At 35.1% G+C, this 19,123-nt stretch overlaps 2 protein-coding genes and 1 long non-coding RNA gene across 6 annotated transcripts in view; 1 reads left to right on the top strand and 2 right to left on the bottom strand.

Moving 5' to 3' along the window:
• Positions 1-3,751: 3,751 nt before the first annotated feature.
• Positions 3,752-4,796, bottom strand: LOC131149801 (uncharacterized). The gene is made up of 3 exons (XR_009135304.1): positions 4,361-4,796; positions 3,976-4,210; positions 3,752-3,858 (listed from the first exon to the last, which is right to left on the bottom strand). It is a non-coding gene; the product is annotated as an uncharacterized LOC131149801 (long non-coding RNA).
• Positions 4,797-10,856: 6,060 nt separating this feature from the next.
• Positions 10,857-13,737, top strand: LOC131149800 (two-component response regulator ARR17). 2 transcript variants are annotated; one of them, XM_058100558.1, is made up of 5 exons: positions 10,857-11,398; positions 12,603-12,682; positions 12,769-12,846; positions 13,018-13,088; positions 13,233-13,737. In XM_058100558.1, exons 1-5 carry the CDS (start codon positions 11,266-11,268, stop codon positions 13,351-13,353), a joined length of 483 nt encoding a protein of 160 aa, XP_057956541.1. In that variant the 5' UTR covers positions 10,857-11,265; the 3' UTR covers positions 13,354-13,737. The 2 variants fall into 2 exon arrangements, with proteins under 2 accessions (XP_057956541.1, XP_057956542.1); XM_058100559.1 differs by lacking the exon at positions 12,769-12,846 and having other exon boundaries at positions 10,892-11,398.
• Positions 12,769-19,123, bottom strand: part of LOC131149799 (uncharacterized) — a 54,794-nt gene continuing 48,439 nt past the window's right edge. Inside the window, exons 3-12 of one of the 3 annotated variants that reach the window (XM_058100556.1) lie at positions 18,064-18,265; positions 17,798-17,951; positions 17,672-17,712; positions 15,656-15,728; positions 15,475-15,579; positions 15,353-15,378; positions 14,274-15,249; positions 14,152-14,222; positions 13,845-14,008; positions 12,769-13,006 (exon numbers count right to left, since the gene is read on the bottom strand). In XM_058100556.1, the coding sequence (XP_057956539.1) occupies positions 12,842-13,006; positions 13,845-14,008; positions 14,152-14,222; positions 14,274-15,249; positions 15,353-15,378; positions 15,475-15,579; positions 15,656-15,728; positions 17,672-17,712; positions 17,798-17,951; positions 18,064-18,256 (1,968 nt within the window). In that variant the 5' untranslated portion in view covers positions 18,257-18,265 and the 3' untranslated portion in view covers positions 12,769-12,841. Of the gene's footprint in view, positions 13,007-13,602; positions 14,009-14,151; positions 14,223-14,273; positions 15,250-15,352; positions 15,379-15,474; positions 15,580-15,655; positions 15,729-17,671; positions 17,713-17,797; positions 17,952-18,063; positions 18,285-19,123 lie in introns of those variants that run through there. The other 2 variants (XM_058100557.1, XM_058100555.1) reach the window with 2 other exon arrangements.

Below are 19,123 nucleotides of genomic sequence, written 5' to 3'. Positions count from 1 at the left end.
AAACCAACCAGGTTCTGATATCATATACATATACTAAAATCGTGATACATGGATAACTCATATCATTAATTTTCAAATCATTCATATCATTTTTCACATATACATATATTATGAAAGTCATCGGCCCGTACACCGGTATTTCACATTTTATCATAGCTCGACCCGTACGCCGGCAAATCACATAGCACAGCCCGTACACGGGCAAATCACATAGCTCGGCCCGTACACCGACAAATCACATAGCTTGGCCCGTACGTCGACAAACCACATAGCACAGCTCGTACACTGGCAAATCTCATTTACATAGCACGGCCCGTACGCTAGCAAATCACAGTCACATAGCATGACCCGTATGCCAGAAAAACATATAAAAATCTCAGCTTGTACGCCAGTTTTCCATCATAAAAATCCATATCATCAACATTCCTAGAAAACAGTATTTCACAACATTTTATACTCATGCTACACAAACTGATTTTCACATATTCGATCATACAATCATTTTCACAATATTTTGCAAATATAGAACATATATATAAATATATATACATTTTCCGCAAATAAGATGCTAAATATATATACATACATTTTCTCAAAACAAACTAGCTTAGTTTATCCCCTTACCTGATTCCTGCAAAGCTCCTAAGAAAATCTTCCCCGTACCCGCAGGGTTCCCAACTCAACAACCTAAAAATGGAAATTTCCTGTATTAAAGTTCAGTATTTATAAGCATACAATACTTTCCTCAACTGTCAAAAACCCAAATATTGAGTAGAAAGTTTTTACCCAAAAGCATTCAAGTTTAACACCTGAGGGATTCCCTGACCAATACCCTGAAACTGAAAACCCCCAATATTAAATTTCAGTATTTTCATGTGCACAATATTTCTTATAACTAGCGCAAGACCAAATATGGCTTAAAAAGCCTTACCTCAACTCTGGGATGATTTCCAACTAGCTTTCTCCTACGATCCGCTCCAGCAGATTTGGAGAGAACTCCGCTAGGAGCGTCGTGGTGACCTCGAATTGTCGATCCGATGTATATCTAACCCAAAAATGATGAGAGAGCTGAAGGGGAGAGAGAGAGAGAAAAAAAAAAGAGTTGGCTTCCTTAATAAGATAAAAAAATTCGAATTTTCATATTTATAAGCAGGGTATTTCGTAGACGAGTCCTTCACACATTTCGTCGACGAAATCCAGTCGGCTCCAAAAACCCCTCTCAGTATTTTCTCATCGACGAAGCCCTGTGTTTGTCGATGAAATCTTTAAAGCCTTCGTCGAAGAATTCCCTATATTCGTCGACGAAGCCCTGCTGACCCCCTTTCCTTTAGTCCTTCCAAAGTTCAATGTCGTCGACGAACGCAAATACGGCCTCCTTCTGTTTTTGGTTTTTATATCCCTTTTCTTTTATTATTTAACTACCATTTATTCGAGTCGTTACACATATATATGTATATATATCTGTTTTGTGAAACTATTTGAATAAAAGTTGTATATGTACGTATATTTGTCTGTATAATCCCTCTGAATATTTGGCTATATTTGTATGTTCTGTATAACTTCATATACTAGAAAAACTGCATAAAGTTCTACATCAAATATTATCTACTCAGGCCACGCATACTTTAAGAACACATATTCTGAAAAACTACATAATAACTAGTATACATACATATTGGTAAAATTTCTATTAACATATTCAAATTTCCTAGCATAACATATTTCTCTTACCTTATCTCTGAAAAGTCTCTACTGTACTCTATCCCTATATCCGTAGGGTTTTTCACTCAACACCCTGAAAACGACATCTCCTAGAACAAAACATCAGTATTTTCTTACCTACGACATTTCTTATAATTGTAGGGGAAGCATATTCTGAACAAAATACCTTACCCTAAATTTGGGACGAATTTCAAACTTCTTCCACCGACGATCCGCTCCGGCAGACTTGCAGAGAATTTCGACAGGAGCGTCATGGTGGCTTCAGATTGTCGATCCGGCGTGAAACGAGGCTGGGATTGAAGAGAGAAGGAGAGGGGTGCGTTTTAGAGAGAGAGGGAGTGATTGTTGCGCCAAATTTTTCAATTTAATCCGAGTTTTCACTATTTATAAATCTGGATTCATCGACGAGCCACATCATCTCGTCGACGAGTCCTTAAGGAATTTCGTCGACGAATTTCAGACTGGCCCAAAAACCTCTCTCGATATTTTCTCGTCGACGAGACGTGGCTTCGTCGACAAGGCCTACTTATGCCCTCGTCGATGAACTCCCTGTCTTCGTTGACGAAACCCTGTGTAAAAATCTTCTGAATTATTATATTCAAAGTGCAATATTGTCATTGAACGCATCCTTCTGTTTCTGTTTCCATTTCCCTCCCTCTTTATTATTTAAATACAATTATTCTTTCGGGTCATTACATGCATGTGTTCTTCTTATCTCCTTGGGAATATCCGCTTTTGTCCCTCTTAGTAACCATCACTTGTCCTTAAGAGTGAGTGGGCAAGCCTTGCTCAGCTCTTCTCTTGCCTTCTCTTGTGATGCTATCCTTCACCATACTCAAGGTTACCTTCCATTTGGTGCTGAATTACTGAGAGCTACCACCAACGTCTCCTAGTTATCTGGTAATGAACTTAACAAAATCAATGCTTGAATTTCATCTGCAATAATTAGTTACATGCTTGTTAGATTATCAAGAATTTCATTAAATTTATCCAAGTGATTTGAAACATTTTGTCCATTACATAATTTATATTCACAAGTCTTCTTATCATGAAGACTTTGTTCTGGACATTCTTTGGTTTGTACATCTCTCCCAGATGTTGCCAAAGTTTGTAGGCATCCGTTTCTTTGGTTGTATCATGAATTACCCTCATTTCAACTCATTGTCTTATAACACTAACAGCTTTTCTGTTGAATTTCTTCCAATCAGACTCAATTTTTCCACTTGACATGATCCCTTTGCATTCAATGGGATCAAACAGATCTTTACAGTACAACAAATCTTCCATCATTGTCTTCTAGATGGAATAATTTGTCTCTGTAAGTCTGATCATGGAACTACTGCCAAGACTTGTACTTTCCTCCATTTAATATGCTCTGGTATTGTGCGTGGACAATTGCAATGAATAATGTTGCTATAGTGTAGTCTCAAAAATTACGAACAAACCCAGTCATAAAGGCAGTATCAATACACATCAATAAAACCTGTCATTAAAACGATATTGATATATAGAAATAAAACCTGCCATCAAGGCGGTATTAATATACAAAAATAAAAAAATAAAACCTGCCAACAAAGCGGTAAACCAGTAGCTTTGATACCAATTGTTGGGATATGAATCTCGCCCAAGATCAAATGACACACACACAAATAACACACAAAATTTACATGGTTTGGCTAATTTAGCCTACGTTCACAGGAGAGGAGTAACTTAACTATATATATATGAATATACAGTGAAAGAAGATGATTACAACACACTCAACTCATTCACCTTAATACACACTCATTGTGCACTCATAATTATTGTATTTTCACACTCACTCTCTTATCTACACAATAGAGGGGAAACACTCCTTTTTATAGGAGGAGATCATCGTAGCTCAATTCCCTCCAAAGATCAATTTTTCTTCTTTTTCAAAGAGGTGAGGGGAGATTATTACACCAAACAATAGTCAAATTTTGACCACCAAATTGCAGCCATCTTCCTTTTCCACGTGAAACCACCATGTACAACAATTAATATTCTTGCCTCCATTTTAATAAATGAGATGGGCCCAACGACAACATGAAGGGTTCTGCCCCCTCTTACTGAGAAAGTTAATAGATTTACCGAGGAAGAGCAAAAGCTAATTGTCTGCGCAAAATAGAACCCACTATTGTTAGTTAACTGCATAATAAAAAAATAAAAAATGTAAAACAAGATTTATGTGGAGGGATCGTATACAAAGGGTTTTCAATACATATATCTCACAATGTTCTTGCTAAAAGGTTTTGATGTGTCGTTTGATTTCTTTTCTCCTGTAGCCTTGGCTGATCCTTCCAGTGCACGTTCTCTTTCACTGTAACAAGTGGGGGGCTCCGTTTACCTTCCCGTGCAAAGAGTTCCCCGGTTGCCCAAATTCATAATGTGACATCTCAACTTCTTCACATCCGATTGCTTTAGAGGCTTGATCATGAACTCTTGCGCTCCCTCCTCCAAGCACTGTCTGGCAAAACCAAACCAAATTTGAAACTAGCATGAGCGAAAAATGACCTATGTGCTCGAACTAGTTTTCAACTATGGGTAAACATTAAACAACCCCCCACGACCCTCAAAAAATAAAAACAAGGAAAATGCAGTTTGAAGCATTGATTACTTTTTGATTCTTGTGGGAACGTTATCAATCACTACTGGTATCTCTCTCATGGTGGATGACTACTGTTCTGCAGATAAAAAGACAGAAGAATCAGCATCAATTCGTACATGAAACACCCTGTAGAAACAATGATAAAACTGAGCTATCAATTACTTTTCTATGCAAGGTATGGTTACTCTATTTACATTTTAACTTTTTCATTTGGAAAAGGATGCATGCATGCATAGCACTACCTTAATTTTTTTAAGCAGATCATATCCAATCATTCCCGGCATACAATAATCAGTAATTATCAAGTTTACCTTTGTACCCTGCAGCAGAAATATTAAAACCCTTTAAAAATCTTGGAAGAGTGGTTTAAAGTTTAAAATCAACTCCGAGAAAAATAGCAAAACTTACGTTATTCTGCAATGCGTGTTGGGCATAATCTCCGAGGCCCAACAGTTCTAATGCCCTATGCCCACTGCCAAACACATTAACCCTCAACATTTCAACAACAACAAAATCAAGTCTTAAGTCTACCAACATATTAATAGTATAATTATTTTTAATTCACATATTAATTACGATATGATATCTAAGATTATTTGAACACTTGATTAATTACTATATTTATTGAGATGATCTCTTATGTTTAATGTTTGTTCACTTAAATATAAAAAAGTTGTAGTTTTAAAACTTGAATCTTTAACATACATTAATAATTTAAAAAAAAAAAATTGATTTCACTAAGTAATCTTAATGTTAAAGCTTGATATACATTTTTGACCTACAATCTAATAGTTTAAACTTTTAGGTAAAGTGGTAATTAAATATAATATCAGAGCATAACCGATCTACCCTAATTTTCTTTTTGGCTCCACTACCATAATCCTAATCTCTTCCTCTCTCTAAGTCGTCGCCGCTACACCAATCTCCCAACAATTCCACTCGCAATCTCCTTGGTGTGCCGTGCCGGGGGAGACCCTGATGCCTTGTCGAGAAAGATCTTGATGTGTGAGGAGGAGATTATTGAGTTATCTCACATCAGTTGTAGAAGGAGCTCATAATCAGCTATTAAGTGTAAGAGAAATTCTCACCCCATGAGCTAACTTTTATGATTGATAAAGTCTTAGAGCACCCAACACTGGGGTTGAGAAAGTCCTAAATCACCCGATACTGGTATCAGAGTTGATTACTAGGAGATTTTCGATTTAAGTCTTATTGTCTGTATTTATTGTGGTATTTAAAAAAAAGATTATTATCTTTTCTATAATAAGTGTTATTTATCATGTATTTATTTTTTTAAATAAAAAATATTAAAATTTGATATATATTATTAAGCGAGCATTTTAACTTTTAAATAAAATGATAATCTAATACAATTGAAATCGTCAAGAATGCCGGCAAACAAAAATTAGATCAGGTGGGACTGACAAACCTCACACGGTCACATGTGCTTCGGACTATGGGACCGCGGACGCGCACCCCTAAGGCTAGGAAAAATTCAAAACTCAACCTAAAAAGTACAGTGATTATTAAAACCCTACTATTATAAAAATTCAGGGCGTCATTGCTACCACACAAATACATACATGCATACGGAAAAGAGACCAACTTTGGTAAGTTCAAACAGCCTGATCTTTGGGAGATGAAACCAAAAAAAATTCACTTTTAGTAATAAATAAGAAAGAAGAAATCCGATGGAAGATAAATTAATGGAGGAAACTTAATCCTTAGAGATGGGTTCAGGGAATAGAGACATGTGATTAACTCTTCATGAAAAAACAACATGCACCCACAAATAATGTGTTTTTTTTTTCTGGATTACGCATCGAATTTTCTCGTGTCCGTTTTACGGTTCACGTGACTAATCCCGCGCCCCTTGAAACCGATCCCACAACTTGAAATGGAGGTAAATTTCAGGAATCTAGGGGTGGAAACGAACCCGAGAGGGTTTGAATACCTGACCTCATGAGAGGCACTCCCGCAGCCTGCACTATCACTTAAACCACACTTTGGGAGTAAAAAAAAACAATGTGCTTTTGTCTTTATGATTTGGAATATATATTACCTTACCTTATATTTGATTGGTATAATTTATTTGGAAAATTCAATTTTCCAATTTAATGCTTTGTTCTTATTTGTAATTAATTTTTTTTATTACATGATAATGTGCTTTTGTTTTTATGATTTGGAATATATATTATCCTATATTTGATTGGTATAATTTATTTGGGAAATTCAGTTCTCCAATTTAATGCTTTGTTCTTATTTTTAATTAAACTTTTTTTTATTACATTATAATGTGCTTCTCTTTTTATGATTTGGAATACATATTACCTTAGCCTGTATTTGATTGGTATAATTTATTTGGGAAATTCAATTCTCCAATTTAATGTTTTGTTCTTATTTTTAATTAAATTTTTAATTACATTATAATGTGTTTTTGTTTTGATGATACCTTAGTGTATATTTGATACGACATAAGTATATGATAAGACTAGTTTAGTTAGAAGATCTTCACTCATTTACTTACATATGACTCTGTAAAATTGACCAATCTTCTCTTTCTTCCCGACCATCTAAAAGTATTTAGGTAATTTAAACAATTAAAAATAAATAATTAAACTAGACTACTATTTATTTTTTAAACGTACTTTGTCCTTAGATGAAAATTCAACCTTTTATAGAAGACAATTTGACAATCAAAATGTAAGATGAAATGTATAACTCTGGAGATGCTGTTAACATTTCAAAAAAATATTTTTCACAAACAACAAAATGACAAATCTATCTACATTTTTTTTCTTTGCCTTATAATTTCATCTCTTGTAAAGTAAAAGTCAAAGACAAAAGTAAAAAATCAAAAGGGTAAAATTTATTATTTAAAATATTAAAAATAAATGTAAAGTATCGATAATATTTTTTTAAATCAATGTACGGGTGATAATGGTTTCATTGTTCTAGTTTGGTGCTACTTGGGTGGGTAGGACTTGCCTATAATAAAGTTTCGGATCATAAATTTTTTTTAAAGAAAATATCGGTAACACTTCTTAATAACCATTATAATCAGTCTCATTCGATTAGTAAATCCTAACCATAGAAAACAAACACGCATTAATATGTAAGAAGAAGTTAATTAATTGTAAAATTTATTGTCTTGTTTCTGTCAATTTCTTAAAATATCACAACAATAAAATGAAGAAAAATGGCTATCTTAGTATATAGTACTTAATTTAATTGGCCGTCATCATATAAATAAGAGGATTATATTTTACTAGTTCAACATCTTTAAATGACTCGTTCAATTCCATGAAATCATATTTATTAATTACATCGTAAGGCTAATGGAATATAATCAACATAATAGTGAATCCAAGCGCACTTGGCATTGATTAACAATCGCTGATTAACAATCGCTTATTAAATTCCATACTATTTCTTTATTCTGTCTTCTTTTCATTTGGGCGGGCATATTCTTCATAAAACTGAGTTGATTTTTACTTCATTTTATTACTATCCAATGTTCAATGGCAGAGAACTCAAACAGGCCCATCAATAAGTTGATTTCTATTTTTTGTTCTTCTTCACATACATGTACTTGTAATGAATTAATAGACATTTTTTAATTACTATGAACTCAAAATTAAATGCTTTAATATTGATACACTAATAGGATAAGAAAAATGATCCCATGACACTGAAATGAAAATGAACAGACCGACAAAATACTATCTCAATTAAAACACAACAGTGTAATATAATGTGAAAAAAAAAATCATTGATTTTCAATAGTAATATAACTTAAAACTTGAGAGCCAACACAAAGAAAAAAACTCACAAATTAATTCAGAACGATACCTAAGGTGATTAAATTAGACTTACTATTTTAAAACCATGACTGATATTTTGGATCAGCGTACTGAATTGAAGGGATAGGGATCGGATAGGGGTGAATATCATGCAATGGGTTTTTGGTGCAAACACGAATGCTTGAAGTTGTGTAATTAGTCGGACAAATAAAGAATATTGGAAAGTTGGAGGGTATAGGCTAGGGATTTTTTTTTTTTTGGTAAAAGAGGGCGGCACCTCCTAACTTTATTAAAAAACCTTTCATTATGACGGAGGAAAACCGTGGTTACAATTTTAAGACTATGGGACAATAAAAGCAAATTCTAAGACCCTAAAACTAACTTAACCAACATAAACCAAATCAAAAAACCAAACACCAGTAACCAAAAAACTAAGAAAACTAAACCACTAAAAGTGTAATAACACAAAATATCATGAGCGCAAAGAAGGAAAATCTAACAAGTCTAATCAAATCATTCCCTTAACTTACTGAGGGAGATCATCTTGACAACTATATGATCGAGAAATACCAGATTTATCATATTTGAGAAAGAAATTTACACTTTTATTCGCCTCCCTGTAAACATGTTCCACTCTAAACTATATGCCTCTTAATACTAGCATAAGTTCTTCTTATAATTCCCATAAGTTTCAAACCGAGCACTTTTCAGAATTTATCCACTGAACCAATAAAATAGAGTCACATGTAATCTACACTTGATCAAATTCGAAATCTTTATACAGATTAATTCCTAAAATAATTGTCTCCAATTCAGTCATATTATATATTTCATAACTCAAAAATGAATATTTTAGAATTAGAAATTAAGACGATCACTATATATATATATATATATATATATATATATATATATATATATATATGCATGGGGAGCAGAAAAAGTTAAGTGCAGTACAAGCTAGTTACGTAGTGGAGGTGGAGAGCTAGCTGACCGGGGAGGCTGCTAGCTGAAGACTGAGCTGCGCTGGAGAGCACGTAGTACTGTGCCTACTGAGGGAGTGATCCGAGAGAGGATATTATCGGGGATTGGGGAAGAAGAAGAATAAGATACATACATATACATATACATATATATATCTATATATATTTGTATGTATATCCACTTTAATTAATACTGATGAGAGAGAGAGAGAGAGAGAGAGAGAGAGAGAGAGAGGAAGGAATAAGTGGACTTGGGTGGTGAAGGGAGGAGGGCTGCTGTCTCTGAAATCAAATCACAAAGACACAAAGAAGATCACGGAATATCTGTGACAGGGACAGACAGACTGTGTGATCCCTCCGATCTCCTAGGCAATATATATATATACATATATATATATGTGCAGGCAAGCATGCCTTAAATTCGTTCTGTGATATTACTTTCACTTCTTAATTTTTGCTTTTGCTCCCTCCCCATATATATATATACACGCATTGATTTATTTTTCTACATATCCTTTCCCTGACTACTGATCATACGTGTTAATGTTAAAGAAAGATTTTGATGAAGTCAAAGGACAGCAACCCATAGGTCTGGAGTGTAGGTAATTATATTGCCCCACGTACTAAGATAGCCCTTTTTCTTCATTTTATTGTCATGAAATTCTAAGAAATTGGTAGTAACAAGACAATTAATTTTATAATTAATTAACTTCTCCTTACATGCTTAATGCGTGTTTGTTTTCAATGATTAGAATTTACTAATCAAATGGACGAATTATAATAGCTATTGAGAAGTATTATTGATATTTTCTTTTAAAAAAAAAATTTGTGATCCAAAACTTCAATATGGACAAGTCCTACCCACCCAAGTAACACTAAACTAGAAAAATGAAGCCATTATCACCCGTACATTGATTTTAAGAAATATTATCAATACTTTACATTTATTTTTAATATTTTAAATAATAATTTTACTCTTTTAATTTTTACTTTTGTCTTTGGCTTTCACTTTACGAGAGATGAAATTATAAGGCAAAGAAAAAAATTGTAGATAGATATGTCATTTTGTCGTTTGTGAGAAAAAAAAAATTTGAAATGTTAATAGTATCTCCATAGTCATACATTTCATCTTGCATTTGGATTGTCAATTTGTTTTCTATAAAAGGTTGAATTTTCATCTAAGGACTAAAAATATCTTTAAAAATTAAATGATAGTCTAGTTTAATTATTTATTTTTAATTGTCTAAATTGCCTAAATACTTTTAGATAGTCGGGAAGGAAAAAAAAAAAAGAAGATTAATCAATTTTACACAATTATATAAGTAAATAAGTCAAGATCTTCTATCTAAACCAATCTTATCATATACTTATGTCGTACTAAGGTATCGTCAAAGCAAAATCACATTATAATGTAATAAAAAATTAATTAAAAATAAAGACGAAACATTAAATTGGAGAATTGAATTTTTCAAATAAATTATATCAATCAAATATAAGCTAAAGTAATATATACACGAAATCATAAAAACAAAAGCACATTATAATGTAATAAAAAATTTAATTAAAACTAAGAACAAAGCATTAAATTGGAGAATGGAATTTGCCAAATAAATCAGACCAACCAACCCAAATTTGGAGCTCTTTATGTCGTCTCTCTCTCTGACTCTCTCCTCTCTCCTCTCTCCTCTCTCCTCTCTCGGGTGTGTCGCTAATTAGGCAAGGGGGTTCCCGGTCCAACAGGTAATTTCACTTTAAAAAAAAAAAAAAAACGAACGGCTGAGATATCCATTGTACGTGGTCAGTTCTGGTCTCATCTGCCATGTACAAGCTACTACCAACACGCCCCCGCACCCCATAGATATTCTTCTCTTCTAGTTCTGTCGATCTCCTCACGGCAGTCTTCCTTCATCACCATCATCATTATATATATATATATATATATATTATTTATAGGCTCTTACTTGTTTGGTGTTTGCGTCAGAGAGCGAGAGAGAGAGAGCGAGAGAGGAATTTGCTTTTGTTCTTTCTTCTATTTGGGCGTTAAGAGTTTTTTCTGAGGTGGGTTTTCTGCTGCGTTGTGTTCGTGCTGTGTGGGGATCTTAATTTCTGAGATCACAGAAAAACAGAAATGGCTTCGTGCTCTTTGTCGTCAATGGGGTTATTGGATGATGAGGAGGAGAAACCTCATGTGCTGGCCGTCGATGACAGTCTCGTCGACCGCAAACTCCTCGAAAAGCTCCTCACCAACTCTTCTTGCGAAGGTACTCCCTCCCCTCTCACCCGTCCTCCCTCCATTTTTTTTACGTCATTAGTTCCCTCTGTTCTTCATTTCTTGTTTTTGTTTTGTGGGTATATTTTGTTTTTTTATGAACAGTTAATCGCATGTCTCTATTCTCTGAATCCATCCCTGCGGGGTTAAGTTTTCTTCATTAGTTTATCTTTCATGGGACTTCTTCTTTCTTATTTATTTCTAAAAGTGAATTTTTTATGGTTTCATCTCCCAAGAGATCAGGCTGTTTGATGTAACCAAAGTTGGTCTCTTTTCCGTATGCATGTGTAATGTGTTGATGAGAAAATAAGAAATGGCGTATTCGTGTGGAAGCAATGACGCCTTGCATTTTTATAATAGTAGAATTTTAATAATTACTGTACTTTTTAGCTTGAATTTCAAATTTTTCTTAGCCTTGGGAGTGCGCGTCCGCGGTCCCACGTCCAAAGCATGTGAGGTTTGTCGGTCTAAGACGTAACTCAGGACCTCTTGGTATTGGTACTGATACCTACGCTGGATGGTTTAGAACCTTCTCAATCCCAAAAATTAGCTCATGAGTGAAGACCAATAACTAACCATTAGTTCTTTCCACAACTGATGTGCGATAATCCAACAATCTGCACACACCAGGATCTCCACTGACACAGCACACCAAGGAGATTATTGGGAGATTGCGAGTGGGATTGTGGGAGATTGGTGCAGCGACGACAGCTTAGAGAGAGGAAGAGATTAGGGTTGCAGCAGCGCCACCAAAAAGAAATTTAGGGTGGATAAGTTATGCTCTGATACCATGTTAGATTATTACTTTTTATCTAAAAGTTTGGGCTATCAGTTTGTGCTATTAGTTTGTGGGAACAATGTATATCAAATTTTAACACTAAGATTAGTCACTTGGTGAAATCAAGTTTTCTTTTAAAAAAAAAAAAAAAATTATTAATGTATGTTAAATTTTCAAGTTTTAAAACTACAACATTTTAAGTAAAATAAAAAATATATATTTTTAAGTGAACAAACATTAAACATAAGAGACCATCTCAATAAATATAGTAATTAATCAAGTATTTAAATAATCTTAGATATCATATTGTAATTAATATGTGAAATAAAAATAATTAAACTGTTAATATGCTGATTCCATCTGGTGGACTTAGGCTTGATTTTATTGTTAAAATGTTGAGGGTTAATGTGTTTGGCAGTGACAACAGCGGAGAGTGGGCATAGGGCATTAGAACTGTTGGGCCTCGGAGATCATGCCCAGCACGTATCGCAGAATAACGTAAGTTTTGCTATTTTTCTCGGAGTTGATTTTAAACTTTAAACCACTCTTCCCATATTTTTAAAGGGTTTTATATCTTGTTGCAGGGTACAAAGGTAAACTTGATAATTACTGATTATTGTATGCCTGGAATGACAGGATATGATCTGCTTAAAAAAATTAAGGTAGTGCTACGCATGCATCCATCCTTTTCCAAATGAAAAAATAAAAATGTAAATAGAGTAACCATACCTTGCATAGAAAAGTAATTGATAGCTCAGTTTTATCATTGTTTCCATATGGCATTTCAAGTACGAATTGATGCTGATTCTTTTGTCTTTTTAACTGCAAAACAGGAATCATCCACCATGAGAGAGATACCAGTAGTGATTGTTTCATCTGAAAACGTTCCCACAAGAATCAAAAAGTAATCAATGTTTCAAACCATTTTCCTTGTTTTTATTTTTTGAGGGTCGTGGGGGTTGTTTACCCATAGTTGAAAACTAGTTCGCGCGCACAGGTCATTTTTTGCTCATGCTAGTTTCAAATTTGGTTTGGTTGTGCCAAACAGGTGCTTGGAGGAGGGAGCGCAAGAGTTCATGCTCAAGCCTCTAAAGCAATCGGATGTGAAGAAGTTGAGATGTCACATTATGAATTTGGGCAACCGGGGAACTCTTTGCATGGGAAGGTAAACGAAGCCCCCCACTTGTTACAGTGAAAGAGAACATGCACTAAAAGGATCAGCCAAGGCCACAGGAGAAAAGAAATCAAACAACACATCAAAACCTTTTAACAAGAACATTGTGAGATAGATGTATTGAAAACCCTTTGTATACGATCCTTACATCATAAATCTTGTTTACATTTTAAATTTTTTTATTATGCAGTTAACCAACAGTAGTGGGTTGTATTTTGCTCAGACAATTAGCTTTTGCTCTTCCTTTATGTTCAGAGTAAATCTGTAAGCTTTTTCATTAAGAGGGGGCAGGACCCTTCATGTTATCTCATGTGTTTGTATGCTATTCGAACCCTTTGGTTGCTTTAAGAAGTTCGAAACAACTGAAATTACAAGCCAATTTTGCCGCCAGCTCCAACAGCCAACAATATAATCGTGTTCTCAGGTCTTGATGGGCGAGTTTCAGAGAATTAAAATGCTTTTAAATTTGAGGAAGGGCAGTCATACTTCCTTCAAGGTGTCCTGTGCAGATGCCTCCTTCAATACCTTCTGCACACAAAGAAGTTGAAGAACATAGCTTTCAAGCATCATCACTTGGTGACTTGAGTCGCTGCATTTCTTTTGCCCCTTGACTACTATTGTTCCGTTTCCAGGCCCAGGATCTCCTCTCTCTTCATTTACAAATCAATGAAAACAGAGAAACTAATCAATGGGAGTAAAAGTGAAAAGAATAACATTCAACCAAATTCACATAATTTAAAATCGAAGGTTTGAATTCTCTGCTTCCAAATGCAAAGTTGAATAAAAAAATCACCTTTAATCCCATCTTGAAATGGAACCAAAATTTGAGAATCATGATGATACCTGATAAACAATGCAGACAGACTGAGAAGAAAACAAAATAGATTCAGAAGATAAATTTATGTGTCTACATACTTCTTTTCATCAACACTCGTGCAAAATGTGTCATGAACCTTCAGTGATGAAGATGATGTCTCCTCTGTACGTTCAGAAAATTGCGCTACTTTGGGGTTCCCCATTACCGGTGGACTTTCTATCTGTTCCGGAGTTTTCTCTCTTGCTTTCTCACATTCGCCACCGATGTCCATTATTTCACAAGCATCCACTGGCTTTGCATTTTCAAAAATCACATTGGCGTGCTCCATGAAAGCTTCATTCTCCAATTCAAACTTCTGGCAGTTGGTTGGCGGGATATTTGATTTACTCTTCCTATTTTCACTGCTACGACTTTCCTGCACAATTACATTAGGGAACTCTGCATCTTCACGAGGATCTGCAGACAGGGATGACTCCGGAGCTATGCCTGCCATCTTAGAACCTGATGATAAATCTGGCTTTCCCAGCCCCAACCCAATGTTTGAGAAAATAGGAGAATTATGAGAGTGCAGATGACCAAAGGGTTGGTGGAATGATCGTTCTCTGGAGGAAAGGTGCCCAGATGGAGAGGATTCAATAGTACTACTATCTTTATATCTATCAGAAGGCAATTTGGCACTATTATGTAATTCAGGAATGGGGAATGCACCAAAGGTATCAGTCCAACCTGAGGATACCCTCTCTGAGGTTCGGCCAAAAGAATTGATGCCTGAATTTCTGTCAAGAGATGCATTCTCATAAAACCAACTTTCATTCTCTGATTTTTTCCAGAAATTAAAGTTCGAGCCACACGGTAATTTTGACCTTGTCAGATTTGATATCTGAGAATATTTTTTTGATCCATTTACATTCTCCTGCTCTCGAATTACATCCTTCTTACTGTACCTTGTTTCCTCGTCATATAAATGTTTTACATCATGCTTGTGTCCTCCACTGCCAAAATCATTGATATGTCTTCCGATACTCTCTCCAGCAATTGAATTTTTCGGTAAATCAGTAGTTGCCTCGCCCCTCACTGTTTTGTAATGTGGATTAAAAAATCTCTTCAGTTTAATGGAGAAACAAAAAAAAAACTATTTTGCATCATCAAACCATTTGTCTTAATGAATTAAAATAACCTGCACTGGACGAGCATGACTCCTCACTGTCAAAGTTTGCAAACAATAAAGAAAATATAAAATCAGTTTACATGGAAAACAAGGAACGAGCAGAATCATCAGGGAACAATGAAAGCTTTCACCTGACCAAGCTTAAACTATCCCTGGTGTCTTCTACCATAAATTTTGACCAAGCTGGATGGTTGGCTATGCCTCCAAAATCACTACATCTTTCTTCTGTGGGGTACCTACCATCATACAACACATTCTCAAATAAATAAATACCTAGGTTACTGACATAATCCTTCAGCAAAAAGCAGATACCTTGCCCCATCGGAAGCAGTGAAATTATTGATGATTTTTGATCTTTGATGCTTGGGATGAGGAACAGGTGAATCTGATTACCAAAGACAGCAAAATATCAACGGAAGTCCATGAACCAGCCAATGATCTCCCTGACTATGAAATATGTACAAACTCACTGAAAGACCTAAAGACTTGATAATGAAAAATGACTGTTATGCATACAACAACAACAACAACCAAGCGTTAGGTGGGTTCAGCTATACTAAACCTTTTCGACTATTCTGCACAATTCAAGTCAATATTCTCAAAAAAGTTTGATCCTTGCCATCTCAGAATGGCTTTTAAGTATAAATGAAGAAATATCCAAATACTGCTGAAACAAAAAATAGATGCAAGATTGTAGTGGTTCTTCCCATCCCACTTTTTTCAATTTTTTTTTTCCTGATAAGGATTTTAATTTATTGTAGGTTTAAAAACTCAGTGGATGGTTTTATGGGCAATTATTTATCGGTAAAAAATTATTGATTTACTGTAACAAATACACACACACACACACACATACATTTTCTTAAATTAACTTCCTTACATCCCATTTTTCTTCGCAAGGGTTGCAGCTTTATAATGTAGGCATGTAGGCTGCTATTCAGCGACATCATTTCAATTGCTCCTAGTCCCACTCTCTGTGTACGTGGGTGTTGTGTGTGGGCAGGTGAGTGTGTTGCCGTGCACACGAGCATGGGGAAAGGAAAAAATTCCTGCGCTAAACGAAAATAGGAATGATCGGTGAGGTTGATGCCATATTATGGTTTGAGAAACCACCACACTTTAAACGTGGGTGTGGATGCTATATTTATAATTACAGAAGATAATCACAATTAAATGATATCTCAAATATAATGGATACTAATCTCCTAGAATCAATATAATGAGCTACAATCACGGGTCAATGAATCTATATTTGGGAAGCCTCTGATGGAGCTGTGTGATGAGCTGTGTGATCCTCAACATTGACATAGTTCATGACATTAAAATAATAACAGTTTACATCCTATGCTCATCATATTGGAGAAACTAATTCATTAAGATTTCCCCCAGTTATGGCTCGATGTGAATTGTTGGCCCACAACCTAACAGCTTGAGCTTTTAAGTGGTTCCTTGAGATGGTTATCAGACACATGGTTGCCAAGAACTCTTAGGTTCTAATCTCGTTGCCTACATTTATTGTATAGTGGTTAAAATTATCTTATTCCTTGTAATGCATTGTATTTATTGTTTGTTTATCTCTCCTTGTGCAATCAGGCTGTACATGCGGGGGAGTGTAGAGGCTCGATATACTTTATTGGCCCACAATCTAACAGCTTAAGCTTTTACGTAAAGGGGTTGCTTAACATCCACCATCTCTAAAAACAAATTAAATCTTAAGGTTGCACATGATACCCAAAAAAATACTCTTCCAAGGAATCTAAAAGAGAGAAACCTCTTTGAAAAGACCTTAAGAAGTCTCCAGCATTATAAACTTGATCCTCTTTTGACTCAGGCCTTAAGAAGGCTGCTGTACCATAAACTTTATCTTCCTTTAACTCTGTAATATTCAACTTTCTGTCCCCAAGGATACCATTTTTTTAAATATTAGAATGCCAAGGAGAAGAGAATTATCCATTTATCTCTTAATCAATGATATGCAGATGGAACAGTCAAATCAAGATAGGGAATTAGGGATGAAGGTACACACAAAAGTCTGCTCATACCACCACTTCTCTTTCAAAAAGTAAACCAACTACCACTATTTCATTGAATTTGGTGTAATCCTACAAACGTAATGGGAAAAAGTATGGCCGAACTTGCCAAAAGATTAAATAACATGTGTTCTTGTACATGACATCCCAGCAGAACAAACAATCTAAAATACACTTGGGAACTAAGAAAATGGAAATAATAGTGTAAGCATTTATTGTTTGTCAATTTTTTTAAGAATGAAAGCTCAAAAAAATGAATATAGCAAATACTTCATAAATTTGTAGAGAAAGGAAGCACCTAAGATATTGAAACTGCATTTCAGGTTTGTAGCACCCCTGCTGCACACGTATAACAACGTGGTCAAGCACCAAATAGCGAGACCTTTCCAGAACAGGGAAAAGTGGTCAGTTTCTAAGTGAATACCGTGGTTTCAGTCGATAGGAATCTTCAAAAACAAAATCCGACGTCTCAAATTCCAAAAATTCAGCAGAGTCATCATCCATTCGATGCGGACAGTTCCAAGAATTATCATATTCCATCTCCTCAAGAAAATTATCATCTAGGAAGCTAGACCTACCTGGCAGTCCAATCCCAAAAAATGAGATAAGAACAGAATATTAGAAAAGAAAAAAATGTGTGAAACTACCAGATGTATTTAAGGGGAATATTACAAGGAAGGAAAAACCTACCATCCCATATATTTTCACTTTTGTCTTCAGTACTGAAGAAGATTTCATCATCAAAAGAGCTCCTGATCTTATTACCACTGCCATCAAGTTGCACCAAGTCTTCAACCGCAGATACTTTTTGTTTTAGATTGCACCTTGAGTATGAAGGTGATTCCAAAGAGCTGCCACTAGGGAGCATACTGATATCTTGCATTATTGCATCCTGCATTTGATCCATCACACTATAGTCTCAATTGTTAACAGTAATTCACCAAATTACACACTGACAAACTGCAGACCATAGAATGCATTCAGTCCAGGCAATAGAGCAACAAAAAAATAGCATATATACCACAAGGAGGTATATAGCACAATCAGTTGAGATAAAACAGCATGAATCATACACATCATAGTGCTCCGTTAAAAATTAAAATAAGGGAATCAATCCTTACGTGAACCTCATCAGCAGTGTATTTTACAGCTATTTAAGAGCGTCACAAACCTTCTCTCCCTATCCCAGCCTAAAAAGGATCATATTTTTAGTTAGACTATAAGCTGATAAGCATCACTTTCTTTTAACCACATATCAATTTTCTAATTTCCCTTCATTGCAGCAACTCACACTTCAACATAGACATCATTGGTATGTTCTAAAGGATTGAACCAGGAGTTCTTTCTTGTTTTGGTTGTTTTTGTGGGGAGACGGAGTTGCAGGTGGAAGTAATGAAGTACATTTCAGTTCTGAAATTTAAACTCAGATTTACTCCCTTATACAAACAAACAAGGAAAAAACTTTGAATTCACAACAAAATAAAAATTTTATACTCAAAACTGTAATTTAAAATTAGTGCATTGAAGTTTGAGCATTTCAAGTTCTTTTGATTCAAGTGCACAAAAAAGGGCACATGCTCATCAGTCATCAAAAATCAAAGCTTATATAGCTAGGTAATCATTAGAGTTGACCTAGTTACTGAGACTTGCAGAATTGTTGGCCCTGATATACCTACTGCAACCAACCCAAAAAAAGAAGAGGGGGGGGGGGGGGGGGAGGGGGATGAAAAAACGCCCTTTTTTCATGCTA

This window comes from Malania oleifera, chromosome 2 (genome assembly GCF_029873635.1).
Source record: "Malania oleifera isolate guangnan ecotype guangnan chromosome 2, ASM2987363v1, whole genome shotgun sequence".
NCBI lineage: Eukaryota > Viridiplantae > Streptophyta > Magnoliopsida > Santalales > Ximeniaceae > Malania > Malania oleifera.
The sequence above is the reverse complement of the archived record's forward strand: the minus strand, read 5'-3'. Positions and strand labels throughout refer to the sequence as shown.

What these genes read in the sequence shown, in the direction of transcription:
- LOC131149800 (XM_058100558.1), top strand. Translation starts at nt 11,266, where the DNA reads ATGGCTTCGTGCTCTTTGTCGTCAATGGGGTTATTGGATGATGAGGAG. An exon ending in AGCACGTATCGCAGAATAAC is followed by an intron (nt 12,683 to 12,768) that starts GTAAGTTTTGCT and finishes ATCTTGTTGCAG; the next exon opens with GGTACAAAGGTAAACTTGAT. An exon ending in ATCTGCTTAAAAAAATTAAG is followed by an intron (nt 12,847 to 13,017) that starts GTAGTGCTACGC and finishes ACTGCAAAACAG; the next exon opens with GAATCATCCACCATGAGAGA.